The 24624-nt window shown below is 47.1% G+C and overlaps 1 protein-coding gene across 2 annotated transcripts in view; it reads right to left on the reverse strand.

The window, feature by feature from the left end:
- Window positions 1-24624, reverse strand: part of MYO5B (myosin VB) — a 316516-nt gene that overhangs the window by 81383 nt on the left and 210509 nt on the right. For both annotated transcript variants that reach the window (XM_019721483.3, XM_019721491.3), the window contains exons 13-16: window positions 19175-19297; window positions 18624-18707; window positions 5561-5716; window positions 4557-4654 (exon numbers count right to left, since the gene is read on the reverse strand). In XM_019721483.3, coding sequence (XP_019577042.3) covers window positions 4557-4654; window positions 5561-5716; window positions 18624-18707; window positions 19175-19297 — 461 coding nt within the window. The remainder of the gene's footprint in view (window positions 1-4556; window positions 4655-5560; window positions 5717-18623; window positions 18708-19174; window positions 19298-24624) is intronic.

The following is a 24624-nucleotide window of genomic DNA, read 5'->3' on the forward strand; positions in this document are numbered from 1 at the left end:
CTCCCCTCTGCTTGCCCAAGTGCCACCTGCTTTCAACCCCCAGCTCCTCTAGTGTCTTCCTGATTACTCCAGCACCCATGGCACTTTGAGCGTGTAAGGCACGGCTGAGCCCTGAATTCTGTAATCCTGAACAAGATGGTTACTTGAGAGGCATTTCACAATTTTCAGTACAGATCAAAGCTCCCTAGCAGAAGGGTCTTACAGGATAAAAGGAAACACACGAGCTGAGCCTTTGCTATATGCCCAGCCTTTCACTATGCCAACCCCTCTGTAGTTTCTCTGCGGCCTCCCCAGGATGCAGCTCAGTTCTGGGATCCAAGGAGGACCTTAACAAGGGGTGGCAATGATCGCTCTCCTAAGATGCTCCGCTCTGTGGGACATAAGGGCTGCTTGCGACCTAATGACCCAAGGAGCCTTGGAGGCAGGCTCTGCTGTTTGCAGCTTCTGCTCCTCTCACCTCTAACACGGTGAGTTGGGCCCTGAGTTAGGAATGCAAAGTGGACGTGCTTGGGCTTTGGGAAAGGTTTTCTGTGGATGGCAGGCCTCTCCCTAGAGGCACTCGGCACCTGTTGGCAGCTGCAGGTACAGGCTTCCTCCCGGTGTTTGGCACAGCGACTGGGTCACGTTCAACCCTCTGCACAGGGTGGGGATGGGCAGTGTGCTTGGCAAGCCACCTGTCTGACCTCTAGTCCTTTGTGGGCTACGGGTCTCCTTGCTTCCTCCAGGACTTGCCCGTTTCCTTGTGGAAAATGAGCTGGTTCTCCCCGAGAAGGCCTTCCCTCCTTAAAAGGACTATTACTCTCCCTTGGTCACCCCATCTCCCCGTTTTGGTACCACTGCATCACGTCTGTGAGCACTGCGCTCTGGCTTAGGTCCCGTCTGATGGCCGGAAGTGGCATGCCATGTGTGATCCCCTGCTCTCACACGGTGTAAGTTCTTTAGGGGGAGGTGCTGTGGTCTTCTCTTTAGCCCCCACACACCAAGCTGGTCCCACGGAAGGCATTTGGCAAATACGTTTAGAACTCAGCTCTAACCTTCTTCCCTGCTTCTTGCTGCCCTCACCACCACCACTTCCTCACACGTGCTGTCCCCCGTGGGGAGGGAAATGAGCAAAGGCGAAGGAGAGCATTGGTCTGGCCTCTGCTCTGCCACTAACAGCAGCTGGTGTCACGTGGGGCACAACACACTCTCTGTGACTCATTCGTTCAACAGGAGCTGAGAATACCTGCCCAACTATAATTCACTGTTTGCTGTAATGATCCAGTTATAAACGAAAGGAATGCTATTAGGAAAGAAAGAAAAGACACCATACAAAGAAGATACTCATCATCTTTCCTCATTCATACCCCAGTGTGAATAAAGGCAGCCCGTCTTCTGCATTTTAATCTTATCTCCCCAACAGTAAAATAATCTCATGGTCAAATGCATCCCACATTCTGCTCCCCCTGCATTCATTACCAGGTAACTGGGCACGAAAACCTGCTCTTCTACCTATTACATTTTGGAGGACGACGGGGTGCTCAAGCAACACCCAAGTCTGGACTGAAAAATTACCAGAGATACACAGGGTCAAACTGCTGAAATGCAGGGTTATATTTCCCCTCCCAACAAAATGTGCAGCTTCAGCAGAGCCGGAAGCTTGCTGGATGCAGGCGAGACTCCCCTGGTGTTAGAACTGGGCTCTACCCCAGCAGCCACGTGCCACAGAATTGATTTTTGCAAAGGCTGCAAGCTCCCCGCCCACTTCTTCAGGCTCTGCGGCATTCTGCAGTCAGACTTCAGACCCTGGGACTCTCAGGACTGCCCGCTTCTGAGCCCAGCTGCCTGGCCTTTAGGAAACCTGGCCAGTTCCTCTGATGCGCTGTCCCAGGTCACCACACTCACTCCAGGTCACCTCCTCCCTGGACACTTATTCATTCTTTCACCTCCCTGCTCCTGCACTTTTAGAGACCCACTGACAGCCACTTCTATTTTTGTCATCAATTATTTGTGACTGGCAACTCCTTAAGGATAAGGGACGTGTCTTATTGTCATTCCACCTGTCCCAGCCAGTGCCCAGTGAGTAGTAGGTATGATAGAAGTTTTGTTTTTTTAATAAAGGGAGCAGAGGAAAACACTTTTATGGAAGACATGCTATCCAAAGCATTTAGGGAAGGGTATGGGTTCCCTACTGGGGGCCAATTTGTCCTCCAAGCAACATTTAGCAATGTCTGATGACATCATCCGTTGTCACAATGGTGGGGATGCTACCCGCATCTAGTGGACAGAGGACAGGTCCTACAGTGACCAGGACAGCCTCCACAACGAAGAATTACCTGGTCCCAAATGTCAATCGTGCCGAGGTTGTTGGAAAGCCTGGGTGGAAGGATGGGCCCAGCACTTTCCTTCTAGGATCATGTCAGTGACATTATATAATTTAATCAAACAAATTTCATCCTTCTCACAAATAATCCCCATTATCTCTTTAAATTCTTTCATTAGGAGAACTAATTTTTTTTTTAACCACAATTAACAGATGAAGAAATGAAACAGAGAAAATGACTAGTTTGTGATTTACCCAAATAATCGGTGGCAGAGCCCAGACTACAATCCAGGTTTTATGAGTTGGTTCAGTATTCTCCCCCCTTTCTTTGCTAGAAGGAAGATTCTCATCCTGAAGGCAAGAGAAGGTCTTAGAAAAATGAGATATTAGGACTAGAAAGTCCCTTTCAAAGTCCCCAGTATCTTCTTTTTAGGAAGGGAGGCCCAGCAAGGAAAAAGCACATGGCAGGAGCCAGGTTCTAACGAGTGAACTGCCCAAGGTCACAGCTGGTTGGGGCCCAAGCTGGTACCCAACCCTCCTCTTCTGCTCCTGCCCTTCACACGTAATCTAAGTCTTTCACACATGCTGCTCTTCTAATAACGTCTATTCTTCCAGAGTCAGCTGGTAAACAGATGCCATCCTGGGGAGGTGGGGGAGACTGGGATTCCTAAGCGTCTCGGAGATTTGCAGGAAGGGAAAAGAGTGAACAATTGGCATGCTTCACGGAAGGCTGATTCAGTATTGTCTTGCTGACCTTTTCCAGCACAAGGCCTGTCTGACTGCAAGTCAAGCTTTATCAAATGATAGGACCAGCAGAAGGCAGTTCAGATCTTCCTTCTGAGAGTCCGAGTTGCCAAAATAAATTATTTCACAGAAAGACATGCTCGGACCAAAAAGGAAATCAGAAAGATGGGAAGAAAGTGCTTCAATTTTTAGAAAAATATGTCTGCTGGCCAGAGGAAATAGCATGTGTGGGGGCTCAGAGTCCTGGAAGAAGAAGCTGCAAAGGAGAGAGACCGTTCTAAAGGCTTAGGGCCGTATTGCAGGCAAGAAATGAAGTGAGTCTGAAAGGAGCTGATAACAGAAAAGGGAGACCAACGTGAGAAATTTTCAAGTAGACTCCGCGGGGTTTGGACAATGGCTGGACACTGGGAGTAAGGAAGAAGGAAGATGCAGGGTAACCACTAGCACCCTATGTGTATTTGAACGGAACTGCAATGAAGAATTCAGTTTCTCAGCCACACTAGCCACATTCCAAGCACGCAACACCCACACGTGACGAGCAGCTACTGTGTTGGGAGATGCTGATTATAGAACAGTTTCATTGCCACCGCAAGTTCTATTGGATGGCGCTAGTCCAGAGTGACTCTGGGTTTCCAGTCTGGTGAGAGGATGGGATGTCAGGACGTGGTTACGCCATTTACTCCAACAAAGACCAAGTAAAGAGGAGCCACCTTTGGGCAGGGGTCGGGGGGGGAGTTGGGGAAGACGAGTCTGGTTTCCGACAGGTTGAATGGGAGGCGGCCAATGAAGCTGCAGTCAGCAGCAGAAATACGGCCTGGATTTGGCAGGAGCCAGAGATGGACGAAAGTATTTCAGCATCCCTGCTACAGAGATTGGGGTGGCATCGACCATGTGAGTGAGTAAGGACAGAACTGGAAGCAAATGTCAAGGTGGGGTAGAGGCAGAATTTGGATCAGAGCAGGCTGAGGTGGGAGGGAAAGTGAGCAAGTGTGGATGAGTCTGGACGCTCAGCGGTGGACGGCATGTGAGGAACAGGACCCTCTGAGTGAGTTCTCACTCAACACGCCATTAGAGGTCAAGTTCCCTCAATGCAAGAAGCCTTCCCTGACCACTGCAGTGATCTTCAGTGTCTGAACTGAACATCTGCTGTGAGATGCACACATGACTGCACTCTGTGGCCCATTCCGACGCGGTTCTCTACTGGATTCGAGGGTGCACTGTCCCCAACACCCCTGTAAGCAACAGGAGAAGCGGGAACTGCATCTTCTCATCCTCTTGAACCTGCGTGGGCAGCAGACAGTTAAATGTCTGTGGGCCTGTACTCGGCATATAAACCATTTGGGGGCTTAAGATCAACTATTCATCCTGCTGACGATCACAGACCTTCTCGAGGCTGTGCTGGCCTGTTCCCTGCTTCCCATGAATTCCTCCTAAGGAAGCAGGAAGAAGCCAGGCTTCCTGGGCCTGACTCCAACCACCAGGAGCTGGACCAACGCTTGCACACACTTACTGGAAGGGGAGCTTCTCGTCGTTGGGCTTGATACATCGGACATAGTGCGGCGTGGTGGCGTTCAAGGTGTCCATGAGCAGGTGAAGGGAGGTGCGGAACTGGGGAGACAAAAGTCAGTGTCTGGTTATTCATTGATCTTTACATTTCGTGAAAGTATAATAAATACAACGAAACACCCACAGACTGGTGGTAGCAGTTCTTCCTATTATCATTTTGATTATTATTGTTAATCCGGAAGGATAGGACAAAATGCAGACCCAGGGTCTGAGTCTAGCTTTGACACTCCTGCCTTGCTCGATGACCAAAATCAAGTCCTTCCCATATTTTGGCCTCAGGGGGTCCTCAGACCAAATGGGGGGAGTGACTACCCACTAATGTGTCTAACTCAGTGTTATGGAGCGAAGGAGAGGAAAGGCGAGGAATGCTACAAGAGACGTGCCTGGAGGTCTGCTACTTCTAAACCCAAGGCCCTGGAGCCTGGATACCCGAGTCCGGGCTTCCTGGCAGTGACTGTACATACACGAAATGTAAAAGGCAAATCCACTGAGACAGAGAGGTCAGTGGTTGCCAGGGGCTTGGCAGGCACTCTCGTCTCTTCTCCTGGGAGACACTGGACATAACAGCCCACAAAGACCACACAGCAGGAGCGATTGCCGGTTTTCTGGTCCCCAGGCTTCCTTAATCCTTCTCCCCAATCTGCAGACCTCTCGACCTTCTTGCCTCTCCCACTAGGCATCTAAGTTGTTGTAACGTAGTCCCACCCCAGGGATGAAATGCACTGTCTGGCACTACAGTCACCCCCTTTCTCTCTCCCGTCAGTTCCCGCTTAAAAAGGTTTCACAGTTTCTTTCTTTAAACAGCACAGAAAGACTGAGGGGGTGGCCAGGGCTGTGGCTGGCAAGGCCACCGGGGCCCCTACCTCGGCAGCCATCCTTCACCTACAGAGGCCGGCCCTGCCCAGAGGTCATGGCCCTCAGCTTTCTGCCATGAGCCCCAGGACTGACCTGGTGGCCCACGGTTTTCTTGTGCTCCTTGTTGGAGGCTTTCATTTGGGGTCTGGCGGAGCGGATGTTGATCTTTGAAGACGAGCCCTTTCCAGATGTGGTGGGGGCCGGAGCAGAGTCTTTGTCATCATGAAACAAGTCAGCCACTAGTGGGAACTAGAATCAAGCACAGGGAGAATACTGTGAAAACAAGAGCTCTTGGACTTGATGTTGCTTAAACTCTTTGAAAGTAGCTTTCCAACATATACCCAAGAGAATTGAAAACACACATCAAAACATGCACACCAACGCCCGTGAATGGCCACAGCGTGGAAACAACCCAACTGTCCACCAGCTGAGCAATGAACAAACAGAATGTGGTACGTCCATACAATGGAATATTATACAACAATATAAAGGAGTAAAGTCCCAACACATGCTACATGGGTGAACCTTGCACACATAACAGTCATAAGAGATCCCAGTGTGTGATTCCATTTACATAAAGTATCCAGGGAACAGGAAGTAGTTTAGTAGTTGCCAGGGGCTGGGGGAGGAAAATAATGGAGTGACTGCTAATGGGCATTATTTATTTTTTTTGTTTTTGTGAGTAATGAAAATATTCTAGAATTTAGAGTAGTGATGGTTGTACAACTTGGTTAATATACTAAAACCCACTGAATTGTACACTTTCAAAGGGTAAATTTGTGGTGTAAGAATTCTATCTCAATGTAAAGAAAGGAAGGAGAAAGGTAACTTTCTCAGACAACCTTACTTAACCTTCACTTACAAAGATGGGCAAAGTTTCCTTTCCTTGTGGTATGGTGGAAGGCAGCTATGTTATAATAGAACTATGTCTTATTAATGTTTTCCACACTTATTACGGGATCTTGTAAAGTTATTTAACATCCCTGAGTCTTAATTTCTTCACCACTATAAAGGAGATGGGAATGTAGCTGCTACCCCTGGAGTTACGAGACTAAGTGTGACCCTCTGTGTGACCAGGGTGAAGATCAGGCCAAATACAGGTGCTGGTGGTACAATGAGTCCCAGCCCTCAAGACACTCAGCCCTGCCAGCATCCCTTGGGGAAGTCAATGCCTGGGCTAGAACCGTGCGGTGAGGCCTCCGCCACGTGCCTGCCAGTGGGAGAGGGAACAAAGGGAATGCACAGGCTCCACTCATGAGCCCTAAGCCACCTCCAATCCCATCAGGCTCGAATGCTACAGCCTCAGACTCGAGGCTCTGCTCCTTCGAACCCCCACCCCTGCACCTTTCTTCCTGTAACCCCCAGACATCAGTGTCTCCACATCTCCTACCATCACGTCTAAAGGTCTACTTCTGAGGGCTCCGCAATCTTGATCCCACTCTCTCCCTCTCAGACAAAACCTTCTAAAGCAATCACGCTGGTCACCTGGCTGTCCCATAAACCACACCTGTGATTTCCATCTCCACACCTTTGCTCATTGTGTTATTCTGAAACACCCCACCCCCTTCTCTCTGCTCATCTTGAGAGGCCCGCCTGTATCCTCCACGCGCCTTTTCCAGCTCACTCCATCTACTCACGTCTGTCGCCCCCAGGCTCAGCCTGTGCCACCTGGGTACCAGCTGAGGTCTGTGCTAGGCCCTGAGCCCCACGCTGCCTGAGCCTACAGCCTCCTAGCCTCCCCCTCAATGGCGGAGGAGGGCCAAGGAGAGCATTCAAGCGGACAGTGCATGTAAGCATCCAGAAGAGTGCCCAGCATATAAGCACTCAAACACGATCTAGTTTTATTACTTGTATTAGGGGGTATACAGACGAAAACCTCTCTATACTGTGAAAGTACAGATGCCTGAGGAGGTTATATTTTTGAGCTGAACAGGAAACGCAGAACCACAGAATGTTAGATCTGGGAAAACAATAAAAACCAACTCTCAAGGTAGCAGGTAAGGGGAGAGTGGCTCTGGAAGGAGGGACCTACCGGAGGCTTCAGCCTCCATGTCCCTGGCGCCAGGCTCAGTGGCCGGCACTGGCTCTCACAGGGCTCTAAGTTAATGGCTGAGCCACGGCTAGAACCCCGGCCTCTGGATGCCCAGGTCGGAGATTGTTTCAGCACACAAAGGTACCCGGTCGTTCACATGAGCTATATCAAAGAAGGGAAATACACATGGGTTTCAGACAGTGTCCAAGGCACCTGTCTGTACAGCACCCTCCTGGAGGCTTTCATGGCTGCCAGGGTTGATCTCTGAAGGGAAGCCCTTCCCAGATCGGGTGGCGGCAGGAACAGGGTCCTTGTCATCATGAAAATATTAAGTACAGAAAAGGACACTCCATGGAGCATTCTTCCAACTGACAACACCCTCTGAAATTCCTAGCAGGAGACTTAGGCCAAGGAAAGCTTAAGGCTCAACATCATCTTCACGTGAGGCTACAGGTTTTAAATGAAAGGCACAGCTTGTGTTCTGACCCTGCCCTGCATACAGCTTCCCAGCCCTTTCACAAGTTCAGTCCCAGTTTAACCGAGTATTTACTGAGCATCATGCTAATAGCTCGGGAAGTAAAAGAATCACATAAAGGGCAGATCCAAAATACACAAAATAATTCAATGGCATCAGCACTTCCGATGAGTATCTCAGGGGTATTCAGAAAGTCCTAGAATGATATCAGTACTAGGTGATAGTTAGGGACTTTTTACATCTCCACCCGTGGTAGGCCCTGGCTCATCCCCTCCTGCAAGCAGACATGACTGACAGGACAGTCTTGCTGTATCTACGCGTGTGTGATGTCTCCACATTAGTACATTACACTGGTGGCACAGAACTGCTCCAGATCCTGGATAACTTCATTATCCAGGTGACTTCATTCATTCAAAGGCAGTTTCTACAACCTTATTAGGTAATCTGCGTGAGTTGCAGGGGATGTGATTGGGGGTATAAAACATGTGGTGACTTTCCCCCAGCCTCTTGGGACTTTTTGCCATTTGACCTCCCCTAGGACACACCTCATACCATTGGCAATAACGTAAAGGAATTTCCCATGAGAAACTAGGGAGACACAGATGCCTTGCTCACTGAGTATTCCTCAATTTGAGGATCTCTGATATGCTTTGCATATTAAGGTAACTTGTATGAATTCCATAGCTCAAAGCACACTTTTCACCAAGGCTTGAGCCTCGTCCTGTGCAGAAACACTTTACAATCACAGAGGAGTACGTGTGCTCACCCACATGTACAAGGGTGTGATGGCTGATGCTCAAAACCAGCATCAATGCTGGTTAAAATTAAGCTGTATCTTCTATATCAAGGATTTTCTTTCTTTCTTTCTTATTTTAAGGAGGGCACAGCTCACAGTGGCCCATGTGGGGATCGAACCGGCAACCGTGGAGCTACCAGCATCACGCTCTAACCAACAGAGCGAACAGGCCACCCCTCTCAAGTATTTTAAACTAAAAAGAAGATACAAATTACTTCCTCCTACTTCACTCATAGGTATTTTCAGCTTTCATTTTTTAGGAGTCCAATTTTAACGTCAAAAGTAACTGTACACCAGTCAGTATTCTGTTTTCCACCACCACACATTAGCTAGCCATGTGGATTACAAAGAAATCAGACAATCCTCTATGCGTGTGCGTGTGCACACATGCACAGGTGTGCTAGGAAGTCCCACTCTTCACGTTCACAGACACACCAGCCACCAGAGGCATCTCTCAAGTTTACTGCCGTGATCCACATGCACATAAAAGGCTGTGATTCTTTTACTCCATGGCCTGGCTTTTAAGTTCAGTCTAAAAGCACCAACTAACAACCTTCAGGCCAATGACCGTCTCTGGTAAGCAGCTCACATCCGTCCTCACTGCTGGCTACGACGGGGCTGGAATAGGCTGATGACACTATGAATGCCACTAGTAAAGGCTCCCGTATTCCTGAGTAAAGCACACACACCCTGAATCCCCCATCACGGCGCCTGGTTGTCAGGCTTGGAGGGTCACCCTAATGAAATCATTAAGGATGTCTCCCTGTTGCGGCTGCCAACAGGTGACAATTTTGCTCCTGTTCTCAGCATCTTTGAAATGGATCCTCTTCCTCCTCTTCATGCATGGTATTCCAAAGTCATAAATATCACTTCCTTAGAATGGAAGGTAATTAGGCTGTCAGAGGAATAAAGAAGACTCAGATATGATTTTGTGTGTGCCAACATCATAAAAATGATACTTCTATTAGTACTGGATTCCACATGCTTTCAAAGAAGAGAAAGTAAGTATTAGCTCACTGAATGTCAAGACTAAATGGATGGGTTCATTCATTCATTCGTCAATACTTACTGCCAAATACGTGACAAATACTGTTATGGGTTAGGAACACAAAAATGAACAAAAACAAGCATAACCTCTTACATATCATGGAGTTTATGGTCTAGCATGGAAGGTGAACTCTGATCAATTAACCCCACTGTTCAAAGCATATGGACAAGAAAAATGAGTGCCCTAAAGGCAATAAACAACTGACAGAAAGACTTAACACAGTAACAGGGCGACTGAATCAGGGGTCCAGGGTAGGGGAAACCAGGAATGGATTCTCGGAGGAAGGGGTGTTTGAGTTGGTGGGTTAGCTGAGGTGAAGGAAAGCAAGTTATGCAGTAGAAGTAACTGCACATTCAGGAAACTAACATAACGCCAGTGCATCCAGAGTATACACAGCAAGTGGGGAGTAAGAGAGACCAGCTCACTCACGTAGGCAGGGCCTTGGGTGAGGGTTTTGGTCTTTATCCCAAGGGCAACATGACAAGTTGGTTTTGTTTTACATAATGGGAGCTAACGTGTAATGAGCAGTTAGAATGTGCCAGGCGTATATGAACTCATTTAATTCTCCCAATGTAAACACCATTACACTTGTTTCACAGGTGGCGAAACCAAGGCGTAGAGCCCAAGATCACAGAGACAGTAAGTGACAAAGCCCGGATTTGCACCCAGACAGCCTGGCTCCAGAGACTGAAAAACAATATACTATGGAGAGGAGCTAAGACCAGCAATGTTTTGGAAAAGATCACTCTGGCTGCGGCATACGAAGAAGCTGTAGTCCCTGCACGTGAAGCGCCGTAATAGGTGCCCAGAGGAGTTGAGAGACTAGAAGAGCTTATAACCCAGTGGACCTCTAGGAGGCAAGGTGAAATAGCAGAAAGCACACAGAGCAAGGGTCAGGAGACCTGACTTTCAGATGTGACTCTGCCACTTAATTAGCTGCACGACCCATGGCAAACCTCTAACCTTATTAGATTTTAATTTTCTCATCTGTAAAAGTGAGGGAATTGAATCAGATGATCCTTTAAATCACTCCCTGACCCAAACAGCTGCATTTTCTTTTCTATGTAATCTCTCCCTGTTCACTGCCTCCTTCCCCTAAACACGTACCTGTGTTCAAGTGTCTTTTATGCTTAAAACCCTCCCCGTTCAGCTGTTTCTCCTCTCTCTCCCCTTTAATCCCCAGCCATCTTGGGCAAGGCGTCCACACACACCACCTTCCACATTCTCCCTTCTCAGATTTCCCCCCATCAAACACTCTCTGGCCTCCCCTGCCCCCCATGCTGCAGAAACTAGTCTTGAGAGCAATTTTTGGGGACCATACTTGCCAAATCCAGTGCTTGAAAGTGGCGCAGTTTCCTTCTTCATCCAGTCTGACGTCTTTGCAGGCCTCCATACCACTGGCCCATGCGTCCTCTCTTGGAAGACCGCTTCTCTGAGACTCAGCAGGAACACCTTCCTCCAGCTCCCTCCCCACTTTCCTCACTTTCCTTTTCCAGAACCTTGCACTGGCCCAGCTTCCTGCATGCCTCTCCTTCACGTCGCAGTTTCTCAGAACCGCACTGTCACCATATATCTGTCCTCTCTCACATTCATTCCCTGGATGGTCTCCTTCATGCCTATGGCTTCAACTACCACCTTCGAGTCTGCCTCTGCAGGCCTGGTCTTCTTCCCCTACCATGACACACAGTTTCAACTACAGTGGTACCTTGGTTTTCGAACGTCTCCGTTGATGAATATTTCGGTTTAAGAACGCCATAAATTTTATGGATCTATGGTATCATTAGATAGCAAAATTCATGCTAAATTTGCAGTTTTAGGAGTTGATTTTAAAGGTCTGGAATGGATTAATCCACTTTGCATTACTTTTTATGGGGAAACCGTGCCTCGGTTTTCAAACGGTCTTCCAGAACGGATTACGCTAGAAAACCGAGGTATCACTATATTAATATCTGCTCAGCGTCTTCCTCCCTCTGAGTGTGCCACTGGAAACTCCAAATTTGATGTGGCCCCAACCTCACTCATCTGCTGTCTTCCCAAATTTAAGTTCGAGATCCTGGCATCACCCTACTTCTTAGCCCAGTCAACTACCAAGTTCTGTCCATAGTGAAGTCTCAGCACTCCTTTTCTGATCAACCAGGACGCTGCTGCCCTAGCTCAGCTCTGCCTCGGAGCTCTCCTGGGTCGATCAAGTCACTAAAACTTGAGTGCCTGCCCCCAGCACGCCTTCATCCAAACGTATTCCACCCAGCAGCCAGAGTTTTCTCTCAACACACACTTTATCCAGTAATCCTTTGTTCAGAGACTAGTTGGTCCTCACTGTAAGAAAGCCACCATTGCACATACTAACTGAGAACAGGGGGAGTGTCAGGGACAGAAGAGACTGGAGGAAGTGGGGGAGGGGACAGCCCAGGCACAGGGGACTCTGTGGACTGGTGCCAGAGAGCCAAGGCACCTGGTAGAAAGGGTCGAGTGCCCATTCAGCCTGGCACCAAGACATTTCCACAGGGAAATAACCGGAAGCTGAAGACAGGTTCACATTTTAAAGACATCGCTGTGATTCAGTTTGTTATGTTCAAACAAAACCCTGATTAAAATATTACAATTCACATACTTTCTGAAACGGATTTCCAAATGTTTGAGTCATGGGTAGAAGTTACCAACTGCATGATTACACTATTTGAGGGGTCTATTTTATAGAAATCATTAACAGTGGCTTTTTCTGTGAAAAATCTGTTAAGTTCTATGGCCAGGAGCATGTATCAAAACCAAATGAGGAACTTTGAAATCAGAGTCAGCCAATCAGAGTATTTTAACATTTAAGTCCCTTTTCTCTTGCTTCAGAGAAGGGTGTATGTGTGTGTGTGTGCAAATTTCTCCAGGCAGATTTTAACCTATGAGGGCACCATGCTATAATTTAGGAACAAACACAACCCAGGTTTACTCTGGAGCATCTGTATTTTAGTTTAAAAGCTATGTTTCATTGCAGGTCCCTGCTATTGAGACTGCACTTTGGAAGAGGTCGGATCTCTGGGATGGAGAAGAAGAGGCGTTTGCTGGGACATTAACTCTGGGAAGGAGCAGCTGGCCTCATGTGCTATTCAGAATTTGTTTTATAAACTCAGCGAACATACAGAGACATCTATCTAGTTTGACCGCAGGACTGAAAGACCAAGAGGTACCCTGTTCGACCTTGGGCTGTAGGCAATAGTAAATAAAAGACCAGGCAAGAAATATTGATTATTGCACCACTCGCCCCCATCCACCCACCTGGATAACGGGCTGGGCAGACAGGCACCTCCCTGTCCCAGAAAGGGCCCAACTATAAATAAACCTCAAGTCTCCATGAAAAGTTGTTACCAAGTTCTTTCTTGACTAGGGATTCATGCAAAGAACGCACTTCTGAGTAAGGGTGAGAAAGCTGTTTTTTCTTTAACTAACTCCACTTATGCTTTTAGAGAGCTATTGCAAAGTCTGTTTAGAAGCTGACTAACCAGTAATGGAACTATCATAATTGATCTTAGGGCAGCCATAAGAAACAATATCCACCTGGGCCTTTTAAAAAATTTCCTCCCTTCAATGTTGGAAATATTCAGATAATACCTTCAAAAAACCAATTACTTCCCTAATACTGTTTGTCACTTATTTGAGTGTCCATAGGTATTGGCTTTCGTATTCTCTGCTATTCAAGTTTATATATAGATTTTAAAAGCCTGAGGCAAATCTATTTGAAAAGGGATTAAAAGAAATATGAAAATGCTTTCCAAAGACCATTTGACAGTTTAAGAAAAATGTCAATTACAGATCTAGACACAGCTGTTGTTACCTTAGAAATCACGCCTATTCACTTCTGTTTATAAAAACATAAAACGTATTTCCATTAAAACATACATGTGAAACTAAAATAAGACACGCTATAATAAGCATTTGATTGGGATCTCTCGCACAGAATCTTATCTTTAAAAACTATAAGCATAATAAAAAATACATTTTCTTTTCAATCAATTCTTTTACATGGTCAGTGCTGCCCATTTGGAAAAAATATCTCCAATTTTTAAAAAAGAAATATTTTTGCTTAAAAGGGTTTTAAATGGGCTTTGGAGAAAAAGTCTCAGCATTTCATTTACCTGTATTGGAAAGGGGATGATGATATTGTTTTACCTACTAAAAAGTTTTGCTCTCTATAGGGTTTTTTCTAAATATTGGTAGAAGCTTTCCAACTGCCTGCACACACTGATTTTAAACAGGAAGCCAAATTCAACCAAATACCTTTAAAATCAAGTGGTTTATAGTGTATTGATTATATCTCAATAAATCCGTTATAGTAAACATAAATTAAAAATAGAAAATAATGATAAACATATATTTTTAAAAAGCAAACATGTTTGCTCAAAATGGAATCTGTGGAGCACCTATAAGGAACCAGTCACTCTGTCATTCCTTGGTGAGTTGAAATCAAGCTGAAGATAAAGGAGACGGGACGAAAGCACATTTGGGCCCTGTCTGAGTTACTCCCATGTGACTCTTGGCCCCCAGAGATCATCATGGCACAGGGTAGGCAGCTTGGGGCCAATATGGCCTATCTGGCCTCCGGACCATATTGGTTTCAACACCCCTTCTGCTGGAATGGAATGCAGAGATGGCCTCAGGACTGCCTGCCCAGGATGGCCCTTGCTGCCTAGAACTTGCTGGCATCATCTTGACCCACTGCTGACCCCTCTGACTTACTCTCAGTGCCACCCTAGAACAGGAAATCTTCAGAGGAAACATATTCTTTTCAGATTTTATTTTCCAGACTGATAAAATATTGCTTTTTATAATAAACAAAAACTGGGAGGGAAGAACTTCCATCCTTTAGTGTCTAAACCAAATCAGTCTGTGAATAACAAAGTCATGTTTTACTTAAGTTTCTATTTATAGCTCTGATAGCTGAGAAAGCAATTAACTACATTCTAACCTCGTAAGCAGGGAAACAGGCTTCACTAATTATACTCCCATTAACACCGTTTTATTTCACTGCTCTTGGAGGAAGTTCTTCAAACATCCCTTTGGCTGCTAAGGTACATGGGAGCCCTCCATCCCACACTGTTTAATTATACACAACGACTTGCTAATTTCTTATCAGGGATGCCACACAAAAGAAAAAAAGCTAGTAGATTTCCCATAAAATAAAAATACTGGGGCAGCCCGGTGGCTCAGGTGGTTGGAGCACCGTGCTCCTAATGCTGAAGGCCGCCAGCTCGATTCCCACATGGGCCAGTGAGCTGTGCCCTCTACAGCTAAGACTGTGAACAACGGCTCTCCCTGGAGCTGGGCTGCCGTGAACCACCAGAGGTCGGCGTAGGCTGCTGTGTCCTGATGTGTGCTACCGTGAGTGGCTGGTGGCTGCACTGGCTGGCAGCCGTGAGTGGCCGGCAGCCATCGTGAGCGGCCGGCAGCCGTGAGCTGCTGTGAGCAGCAGACCAATGACCAGCGACCGACAGACCATCAGTCTCAGCAGGGTGGAGTGCAAGGCTCATAATACCAGCATGGGTCAGGGAGCTGTGCCCTACAACTAGACTAAGGAACAACGGCTTAAAAACCAGGGGAATGAGAGGGTGAGAGGGTGGGAAGGTGGGGGCAAAAAAACAACACAACAATACTAAGTAAAACTATGAATTTATATACACGATTTCAGATTTATCTCTGCTTAGTGAGATGAAAAACAATAAAAAAAACATTGGTCATTAACTCCATGCCATTGCGCCTTGTATCTTTCTGGATCTTTTCTCTTTAACATAGAGTGAGAAACATAAACCTTGGAGGACTGATGTGAAAACTAAACATTTTAAAGAAAATAGAGGCTCAGTAATCAATGAACTTTGAAAATGTGACAATGACAGAGGCTGCCAGACACATCTGTCTGTCCCAATGATTTAAAGCACACTTCACCTCCCTCTGCTTTGTAGCTGCAGACTATATAGAGTCCATCAGCAGGGCTATGGTGACCTAGTGTCCATCTTTGCTTCGTCTTTTCTGGGATGTCTGAAATGGGCTGGAACAGCCCAGGGGGCGAGTTGGCCCTCTTCCGGGTAGGGCCTGGCAAGCCTAGAGCCCCTCTTGGCTAATCTGAGTGCTGCTGAGGGTTTGCTGGGATGGGGGAGGAGGGGGTGCGGGAGGAGTGGGACTCTTGGCAACAAGGTCACTGGTTCTTTAGAAATACCACTCGGTGAAGGGGAAAGCCAGAGTTGTGGCAGGTGGGTAGGGAAGAGAAGGGAGTCGGTTACTTTGAAGGGCAGATTGCAGACCTGTTTTACACTCAATTTAGCAATACCTATAAACTTTAAGTGCATACTCCTTGAACCATCAATTCCACTTCTAAAAATTTACCTGATGCATAGAATTGTATAAGGAAGCAAAAATATATGTAAAGGGCATTCATGGCAGCATGACTTGAATTTGCAAAATATCAGCAGCTGTTTAAAGAAGTAGATATGTACTCACGTAGACAAGTTAGAGGGGACAATGTGTAATGCAATTCACTTCAATCGTAAAAAACTGTACCAATATGCTTATATATGCAGAATGGGAATTCATGAAAAGGTGGGTCAAGGGCATACTTTTACACATTTCTATGCGAGAATGCTTTATGAGCCTGTATTTCATTTCTAATAAAAAATCTGGTACCCCCAATCTAAAATGATACCCCCATATAGAAACAAAAGAGTTGATAAGAGCAGGCCTGAGACTGCTATCCTTAGAAAGCCCTGTTTATAAGGCTGACCCTTGGCTGGTGTCTGGGAACGTGGATTTCTGGAGGGTTTTCACCAATTCCTGACAATGAACCCCTAAACTGTTTTTGCAAACGGTGTGGCTTATGCTGGACACCTGCTTTCCTTCCGGGAGTGTGGGATTTTGTACATGCTAGGCAACGGGTGCCTACATAACTGACTCCCAATAAACACCCTGAATGCCTGGACTCAGGTGAGCTGCCTTGGTAGACACGTATCACAGGTCAGAGCTTGCTGCCGTGGGAAGCAGGCCCATTCTGTGCGACTCCACTGGGAGAAGACGCTTGGAAGCTGTGCCTGGTCTCCCCTGACCGTCCCCATGCACGTTTTCCCTTTGCTGCTCCGCTTTGTAACCTCTGACTGTAATAAATCATGGCAGGCATACAACTATATGCTGAGTTCTGTGAGTGGCCCTAGCAAATGACTGAACCGGGGGACTCCCCACAAACCCCTATTATTCTTTCCCATAGCACCTTCTTGACTTTCACAGCATTACCAAAATTAGTAACTAAACTGTACATCTTTTGCACTAGACCATAAGTTCCATAGGTTAACTATATGTTTTTGCTACCACTACATATCATACAACTATCAATAGAATTAAAAATAAGGAAACAATTGTCACCCCAATAAATTTAATAAAATAGAATTTAAAAAAACACACACAAAATGAAACCCTCAGTTATTAATAAAAGATGTGTGTAAGAGATTCCTTTTTAGATTCTGGGAACCCTGAGACACACTCAAGACAAAATCAATACAACAGGAGAACCAAACTCCATTATTTAATGGAAAGTAACCCAACTCTCTCCCCACATCACTCATTTGTGCTCCTACCTGAAAGGAGAAACTTGTAACAAGACAGTGAAGTTTCTCAGCCCTCTGCAGCCACTGTCCGTCTAACAGGAGGTCACATGGGCCTCTAAGCTTCTAGGAAAAGCACGATGAGGAAATACGCGCCTAGTCCTCAAACACCTACTTCTAAGCTCTCCCTGCAGCTCGTAGCTCTTCCCTGTCCCCATCACCACCACCCTCATGAAAAATTAAATAAGTCATAATAACCACCATGGACTAGAGAGTGGAGAGTTGGCAGCTTGAAGGTTAAACTTGTGTTGAACTCCAAAGTACACTTGCATTTCCCCAAAGCAAATCTGTTTCCGTGACAACTAATTTCCTGATCTTCCAGATATCCAGAGAGGATACTGGGCAGGGGTCTGTCCTGGGCTACCCACATGCTGGCACAGACTCCAATCTTCCTGGAACCCCCTGCCTTGGGGCCACATGATGTAATGGGATTTACTTGCCTTTATATCCTCGGGTCCATTTTGCTGGGTGTATTTTCTCCATTACATTATCTCACCCTATTGCATTCATCTAAAGCTTATCACAAAGAGAAATTAATCTGCCATTTCTAGTGTTATCAGGCCCCTGCAGTGAGTGCCGTATCATGTGGTCTGAGAGAAAATCTCCTCAGTCCTGGGTCTCCTCTGAAGGGCTCCAACCAGACAGCATGTGCCTGAGGGCGTCAGTCTTCCAGAGCAGAGGTGCCCACGCTCCCCCCTGGCTGCAGGACCCTCTCCCATGCCTCCTCTCTTTTCACAGTTACTGTGTGTGTGTGGATCGGTCCACTCACAGCCCACTGGAATGTAAGCAACTGCAAGGAAGAATCTGTCTTATTCCTCTTTGTACTGATGCTGGCTGGGTGTGTTTAGGGCAGTGTCTCACCATGTAGGTGCTTAATAGATATTTGTTTACGTGAATCGGTACCTTCGTTCCTCGACCTGAAGAATGGACACAATATTTGCTATCTTTTTGTTATGGTCATGAGACGAAAACAAATTCTGGAGATAACAGAAAGTAACATTCCAAGACAATAGATGTAAGTGTCCCTTAAATCCTACCTTCTATCTCATTTATTGTAAGTGTTTGCCTATAGGGAGGCTCCACAGACCACTGAACAGAAATTAAACGCACTAGAAACTAGAGGCTCTGGCTGTGGACATTCTTGCCCCAGTTCCCTGCATCTCACGCTCTTTACCTTGCTGGCCTTCAGGATGTTAATCTGCTCTTCATACACCGTGTCTCTGTTTTTCTCCAGAAAACCATCAGACAGGTACTCCACCTGGGGCCACAGTGGGAAACAGAAACAGGAGTTAGTGCTGCAGCCTGACCTGCTTCCTTCAGCAGCTGTTTCAGTAGTTTCCTCTCATCCACACTGTTTTCTGAAAATAGGTGTAAGTGGGAAACCCACAGATGTGCCTATTTAAAATGCAAACCCAAGATGTGGTCAGGATTGACACAGAGGGAATTGGGTATTCATTTTGTGGAAACACATGTTTTCAAAAGGAGTTCCCTTTAATAGAAGGCTTCCTTTGGGGGCCGTGAATGCCTCTTGTCAGCCATACCCCAGACCTACTGAATTAGAACCTGCGTTTTAACAAGACCCCAGGTGACTTACGTGCACACTGACATTTGAGAAGCACTGAGCTAGTGCACACAGAACGAGATGCCTCCCTCATAGCCCAGAAACCCCGAGTCTACGTAGGCTGGGGCTAACGGAGCCGCAAAGGCCGCAGGGAGGAGACCCACCTTATCTGCGAAGTGCACGACGATGAAGGCTGTGTTGGACATGCGGGGTTTCTGGAAGTGCTGGCTGCTGGAGTGCCGGTCGTACAGCTTCTGAGCCCAGTTCTGGTCAGTTCCTTTGGGGACCTGCGGAACCACAAAACCAGGTGCTTTGTGAAGAGGCAAAAGGAAACCAAGAGCTGAGGCAGAGGGAGGGAGTCCAACTGTAAGTTGACCTCATAAGGCTGAATTCAGCTCTCAGACCTGGACCCTTCACGGATGTGGAAAACCAGCGTCAGCCGTGGACACTTAAGATCCTGCCACGGCATGGCTCCCGCAGTGTCCACAGGCGTGTGCTGGGCTTGAGACAACCTGCTGGTTGGCAGATGCTGGAAGGGTTAGAAAAGGATGCGGGTGGAGGCCAAGGTCACAGGAGCAGAGTTACAACTCACGGAAGAAATCTGAAGATGCTCCCCCCTCGGGTCAGGCCAGTGACTTCAGTGTCATGCGCACAGCACGCCCACCTCCAGGGCCATGCTCCTGTTTACTCAGCCAAACTCCTGCAGCAGGAAAGCCCACTCCCGCGCTCGGCTCATCTCAGTACCACTGTCCAGGCTCACCTGAAGTCTGTCCTTTTCTCTGAAGGCTTTCCTGGAATCCCTCACAGTTAAGCTCTTACATGTACACGACCTAATACTGCTCATCACTGGTTTTTGTGTATTTTCTTGTAACCACAAACTAAGCTTGCAAACTAAGCTTATTGGGTTTAAGGACTAGGCCTTACTGTTTTGTTTTGTTTCTTTTAGAAGGTTTTTTTTTTTTTAAATTGGGGAATATTGGGGAACAGTGTATTTTTCTAGGATGTCAAGTCGTTGTTTTTTTCAATCTAGCTGTGCGGGGTGCAGCTCACTGGCCCATGTGGGACTCGAACCAGCAACCTTGTTGTTAATAGCTCGTGCTCTAACCAACTGAGCTATCTGGCTGCCCCCTGTTTTCTTTCCTGTCCCTCAAAGAACTAAGGATTAGGTTCTGGCCACACATTGGGTAAGTACCTAGTGGTTGAACTATGCAGTTAGTACTCTGCCTCCTCCAAATTTAAATTTAGATTTAGAGGTTCCAATACACTAAGAATTCTGAAGGCCAGTCCCTTACAGTATCTTTAGAGACGGCTTCCAAAGTGAAAAAGCATCATCTTGTTTTGTTGGAAACAGTCACTGTAACCACCATTGAAACTGTCAAGGGTGGTGGTAACTCTGCCAATGGGGAAGTGCTCCCTCCTCTGTCACCCGGGACTCCACTGCACATACTCACTCATTCCTCACTGGGTCACCAACGGACTTGCCCTTCATTTACACGGTACATTTGGATCAGGCAGGATTGGCGGTGACCCTTGCACTAACCACTTAAAAAGAGCTTTGTTTAGTAAATTAATAAAATCTGTGCCATAAGGAAAATGCTTACACAGTTGAGAACACATTTCTCAAATACTTCATAAGCAAACAGATTTTCTTCAATATTCAATTTGGTATAACTAGTATCGACTATCCAGTGCTCAGTGCCGTAGGAAATTCAAGCAAAAAAACCTTTGTCTTGAAGGAGGCTATTAATTGTGTTGGGCACACAAAGTAAAATAGATCTAATTCAGCATTTTTTTATAGATACGGTTTTATATTTGTCTTTCAGCATCCTGTGTTTATAAACACTGGGTATAGGGGAAGGCAGGGGTCAGCCTGGCAGGGCTGTCAGGAGACAGCGGTAGAGGACAGGGACACAGCGGACCCAGGACTGGCAGGACTAGGGCAGACAGAGCACAAAGGGCGGGGCTGGGATGAGAAGCCCCCTAAGTCAACACTTACACTTGCTGGTCTCAACATCATCTTGTCTTGACAAAGAACTTGGACTCCTGCTAGAAGACTCCGTCATCCTACACATTCACTAATTCAGACTGGCACGAATCAGTGAGGACGGTCGTGTGTATACGTATTTCCTGACGAGGGTCGGTCTCCCTTCACACCATGACCCTCAACTGAAAATAACTAGTCCAGCAGGAGTTCACAACAACTAGATTCTCAGCTAAGACTAACAGCGAATGCTCACTGTGCTTGTTATTTGCGAGGCAGTTTTCTAAACATTTTCGATGTACCAACTCATTCAATCCTCACAATAACCCTATGAGTTAGGCACTGTGTTTATTCACATTTTACAGACCAGGAAGCTAAGACAGAACAGCTCGGTAAGTTGCCCAAGGACAGGGCTGGGAACTACCCAGCAGAGCTGTGGTTCAAACCAGGACAGGCTAGCTCTCCCTATTGTGCTCTCTTGCCTGACGACAGAGTTTTAAGGGCAGTCAGGAAAGCAGGGTTAGGCACTTATCTCCAAATATCTTCCCACAAAAGTAGATTTAAAACAGGCATTGGATAAAGAAAGCGCGTCTTGTATTTTGTTAAAATCTAGATCGTGGCTATCAGCTCTGGAATATGCAGCGCATCGAATCCCTTAAAAAAAGAATGTACACGCGTCTATACTCTCTTCTCAAAGTCACGTGAAGAGGGCACTGAGCCAGGAGCCTGGATGCCAGTTCTGCCCTAATCTGGGCAGGACTGTCCCTCAGAGGCCTAACCCTCTGACCTGTTCTGCTGGTCACTGGTCAATCAAAACGTGAAGGTCCCATCTACAGGAAATGTCCAGAATCGGCAAATCTATAGACACAGGAAGTAGATTCCTGGCTGCCTAGAGCTGTGGGGGAGTTTGGAGCGACTGCCAACGGGCTTCTTTGCAGGGGATGAAAACGTTCTAACCACGATTGTAGTGCTGCCCGTTGTCCGACTCTGTGAAAACACTAAAACCCACTGACTTGTATATTTTAAATGGGTGAATTTGATGGTATGTTAATTATATCTCAGTAAAAAATACACTAAACCCGATTTAAAATAAAACAGAATGGGGGCAGAGAGAGAAAGTCCCTGGGCCTACTCTTCCCCGACGGCCTGGGTCGCAGGACAGCTTTTCACCCAGGGGCTTGGGGGGGGGGGGCCAAAGCGCGCCCCCAGTACAACAGCCGCAGGAGATGACTAATAAGGGCTTCAGAACCAGCTCTCCCATCTCTGCTTCCTGTCCCTGTCTTCTTGGGGCACTGCCACCAATGACTGTGTCCCTGGTCACGCACTCGCTGTCTCATTTCATCCCATACCTTGTGGGCCCCCGGATGCCGTGTACCACCGCTGACTTCTCAAAACACCAGTCAAGCCCCCGACCCCTCAGGGCCCTTCCTTGCCATCACAGAAGGGTGGCTGGGCCCCCAGGACTCTGCTTTCCTAACAGCTGTCTAGGTGGCAATGGCTTCTTCCTCCCCACCTGTCAGCCATCCTCTATGCCAGTCCCAGGACTTTACTTTTCCACCTTCACAAAATACCCCACCGTGTGCTCAGCGAAACAATTCTGGACTAACCCAAGCACCCCTCCTGCCCTTTCCCACACCTGGCTGGCTGGCTGGCATCACAAATCAACTCCTCTTCCCTTAATTAAGTCCTGCTGATCACTTAGTATAAGTTAGTACTGCTGCCACCAAATAATCAAATTTCACTGGGACAGTCACTTGTATGGATTAAGACACTGCACCCAGATCTACTCCGAGAGTTGGCCCTGACAACAGCTGTATCTTAATTTATGGTCTTTGACCTCAGCAAACAAATTTATGTACTCTGCTGCCGTGTTTCCCGAAAATAAGACCTAGCGGGACAATCAGCTCTAATGCGTCTTTTGGAGCAAAATTAATATAAGACCAGGTATTATATTATTTTTATACCCGGTCTTATAGTAAAATAAGACCCTATATTATATTATATATTATACATTATACATTTTATATTTTATATTATATTTCATATTTTATATGATATGATATGATATGATATACCCGGTCTTATAGTAAAATAAGACTGGATCTTATATTAATTTTTGCTCCAAAAGACACATTAGAGCTGATGGTCCGGCTAGGTCGTATTTTCAGGGGAACATGGCATTTCTCTTCCCTGCTTATAGGACAGCCATTCCCCTTGTCCTTTCTTCTCTTTGAGCTTCTAACCCTACCTGCCACCTCTAAGCTGGCGCCTCGTTTCCTCCCTCACAGCAAAAGGCTGTTAAGTAGGAAACCTCAAATTCCTGCTCTTGGTCCTGAAGCTCACATTCCTCCACAGTGGCGACCCCCGCTCCTACCCTCCTCACCGGAAGCAGTGCTTCTCTCCTAGCCAGCATCCTCTCCACCCACCCCCTGCTTCCTGGGTACCACCCATCTTCCCTCTCTCCCCAAATCCTTGTTGATCATGCCTCTCTTTTCCTCGCTCTCACCTCTTCCTTTTAACAGCCAAGCCTCCACAAGGGGATTCAAACTTGCCATTTCTACTGCCTCACCTCCTGTTCGCTCAAGTAACTGAAATTGGGCTTCTGTCCAGACAACTCCCTGAAAACTGCTCTAAGCAGCAACTCGCTGCCAAATGTGGTGGCCCCCTGAGGCCCTCACCGCTGATCTCCTTCCTGAACCACTCTCCTCCTCCCCTCAAGCCTTCGTCTTCTCCCGCCCAGACTACTGCAATGCTGCCACTGCTCTTCTTATTCCAGGTTCTCCCTCCAACTTCGCTTTCACACCATCGCCAGAGAGCTCTGTTGGAAAATGAGTCACATCTGATCACATCTCTCCCCTGCTTCACACCCTTCAATCCCCAAAGCCTTTAGTCAAGTCCAAATGCCTCCTCTGCGCAGGCAGAGTGCCTCCCTTTCTTGGATGGTTCCTGCTTCCCACCTTCACCTGCCACCACCATGGGCTCTGGACAAATCAAACCATTTCAGGTTTTATAAACGTGCCATGTCCTTTGCCCGGGACACCCCTCCCCTCACGACTTCTCTGCCTAAACCGCCCTTTGGGGGATGCTTCCTCAGCCATCCCCTCCTCAGTGTTTCCACCTCCCTAACATCACAGGTGATGGTTTCAGTGCTCGCCTGACCTCCATGGAGGAGGGTTGCAGGGCAGAGGGTCAGTCACTTACGCAGGAACATGGGGTTTGTTAGGTGGATGAATGAGTAGACATGGGAAAGCCATTTTACCTCCTTCCATCACAGGTCTCAAACCTGCTCACAGATGTGCCAGACAAGGAGACCTCGGGGGCAATTTCTTATAAAACCATGAACCCTTGCTCTTAACACACAGTACGTCTCCTGAGAGCAGGCTGGACCCAGGGAAGGAAACAGAAGGGTGTTCCCCTCCCCTCCGTCTTCAGCCCGCTTTCACTCCACTGTCACAAGAATAGTATATTAATTCAGAAGGTCCGTCCCAGTCAGCTCTCCAGGCTGAATTCCATGAAAACAACAGAACCCCAATTGCACAGGGCAGAGCTTGCGTCCCACTCTCAGGCCTGCTTCTGTGGGCCCCTAACACCTTTCCAACCTGATACAGCAGTCGAGGTATCATTTTCTGAAAA

This window comes from Rhinolophus sinicus, chromosome 4, assembly GCF_057876585.1.
Source record: "Rhinolophus sinicus isolate RSI-liver-muscle chromosome 4, RSI-T2T, whole genome shotgun sequence".
In the NCBI taxonomy this organism is placed as follows: domain Eukaryota; kingdom Metazoa; phylum Chordata; class Mammalia; order Chiroptera; family Rhinolophidae; genus Rhinolophus; species Rhinolophus sinicus.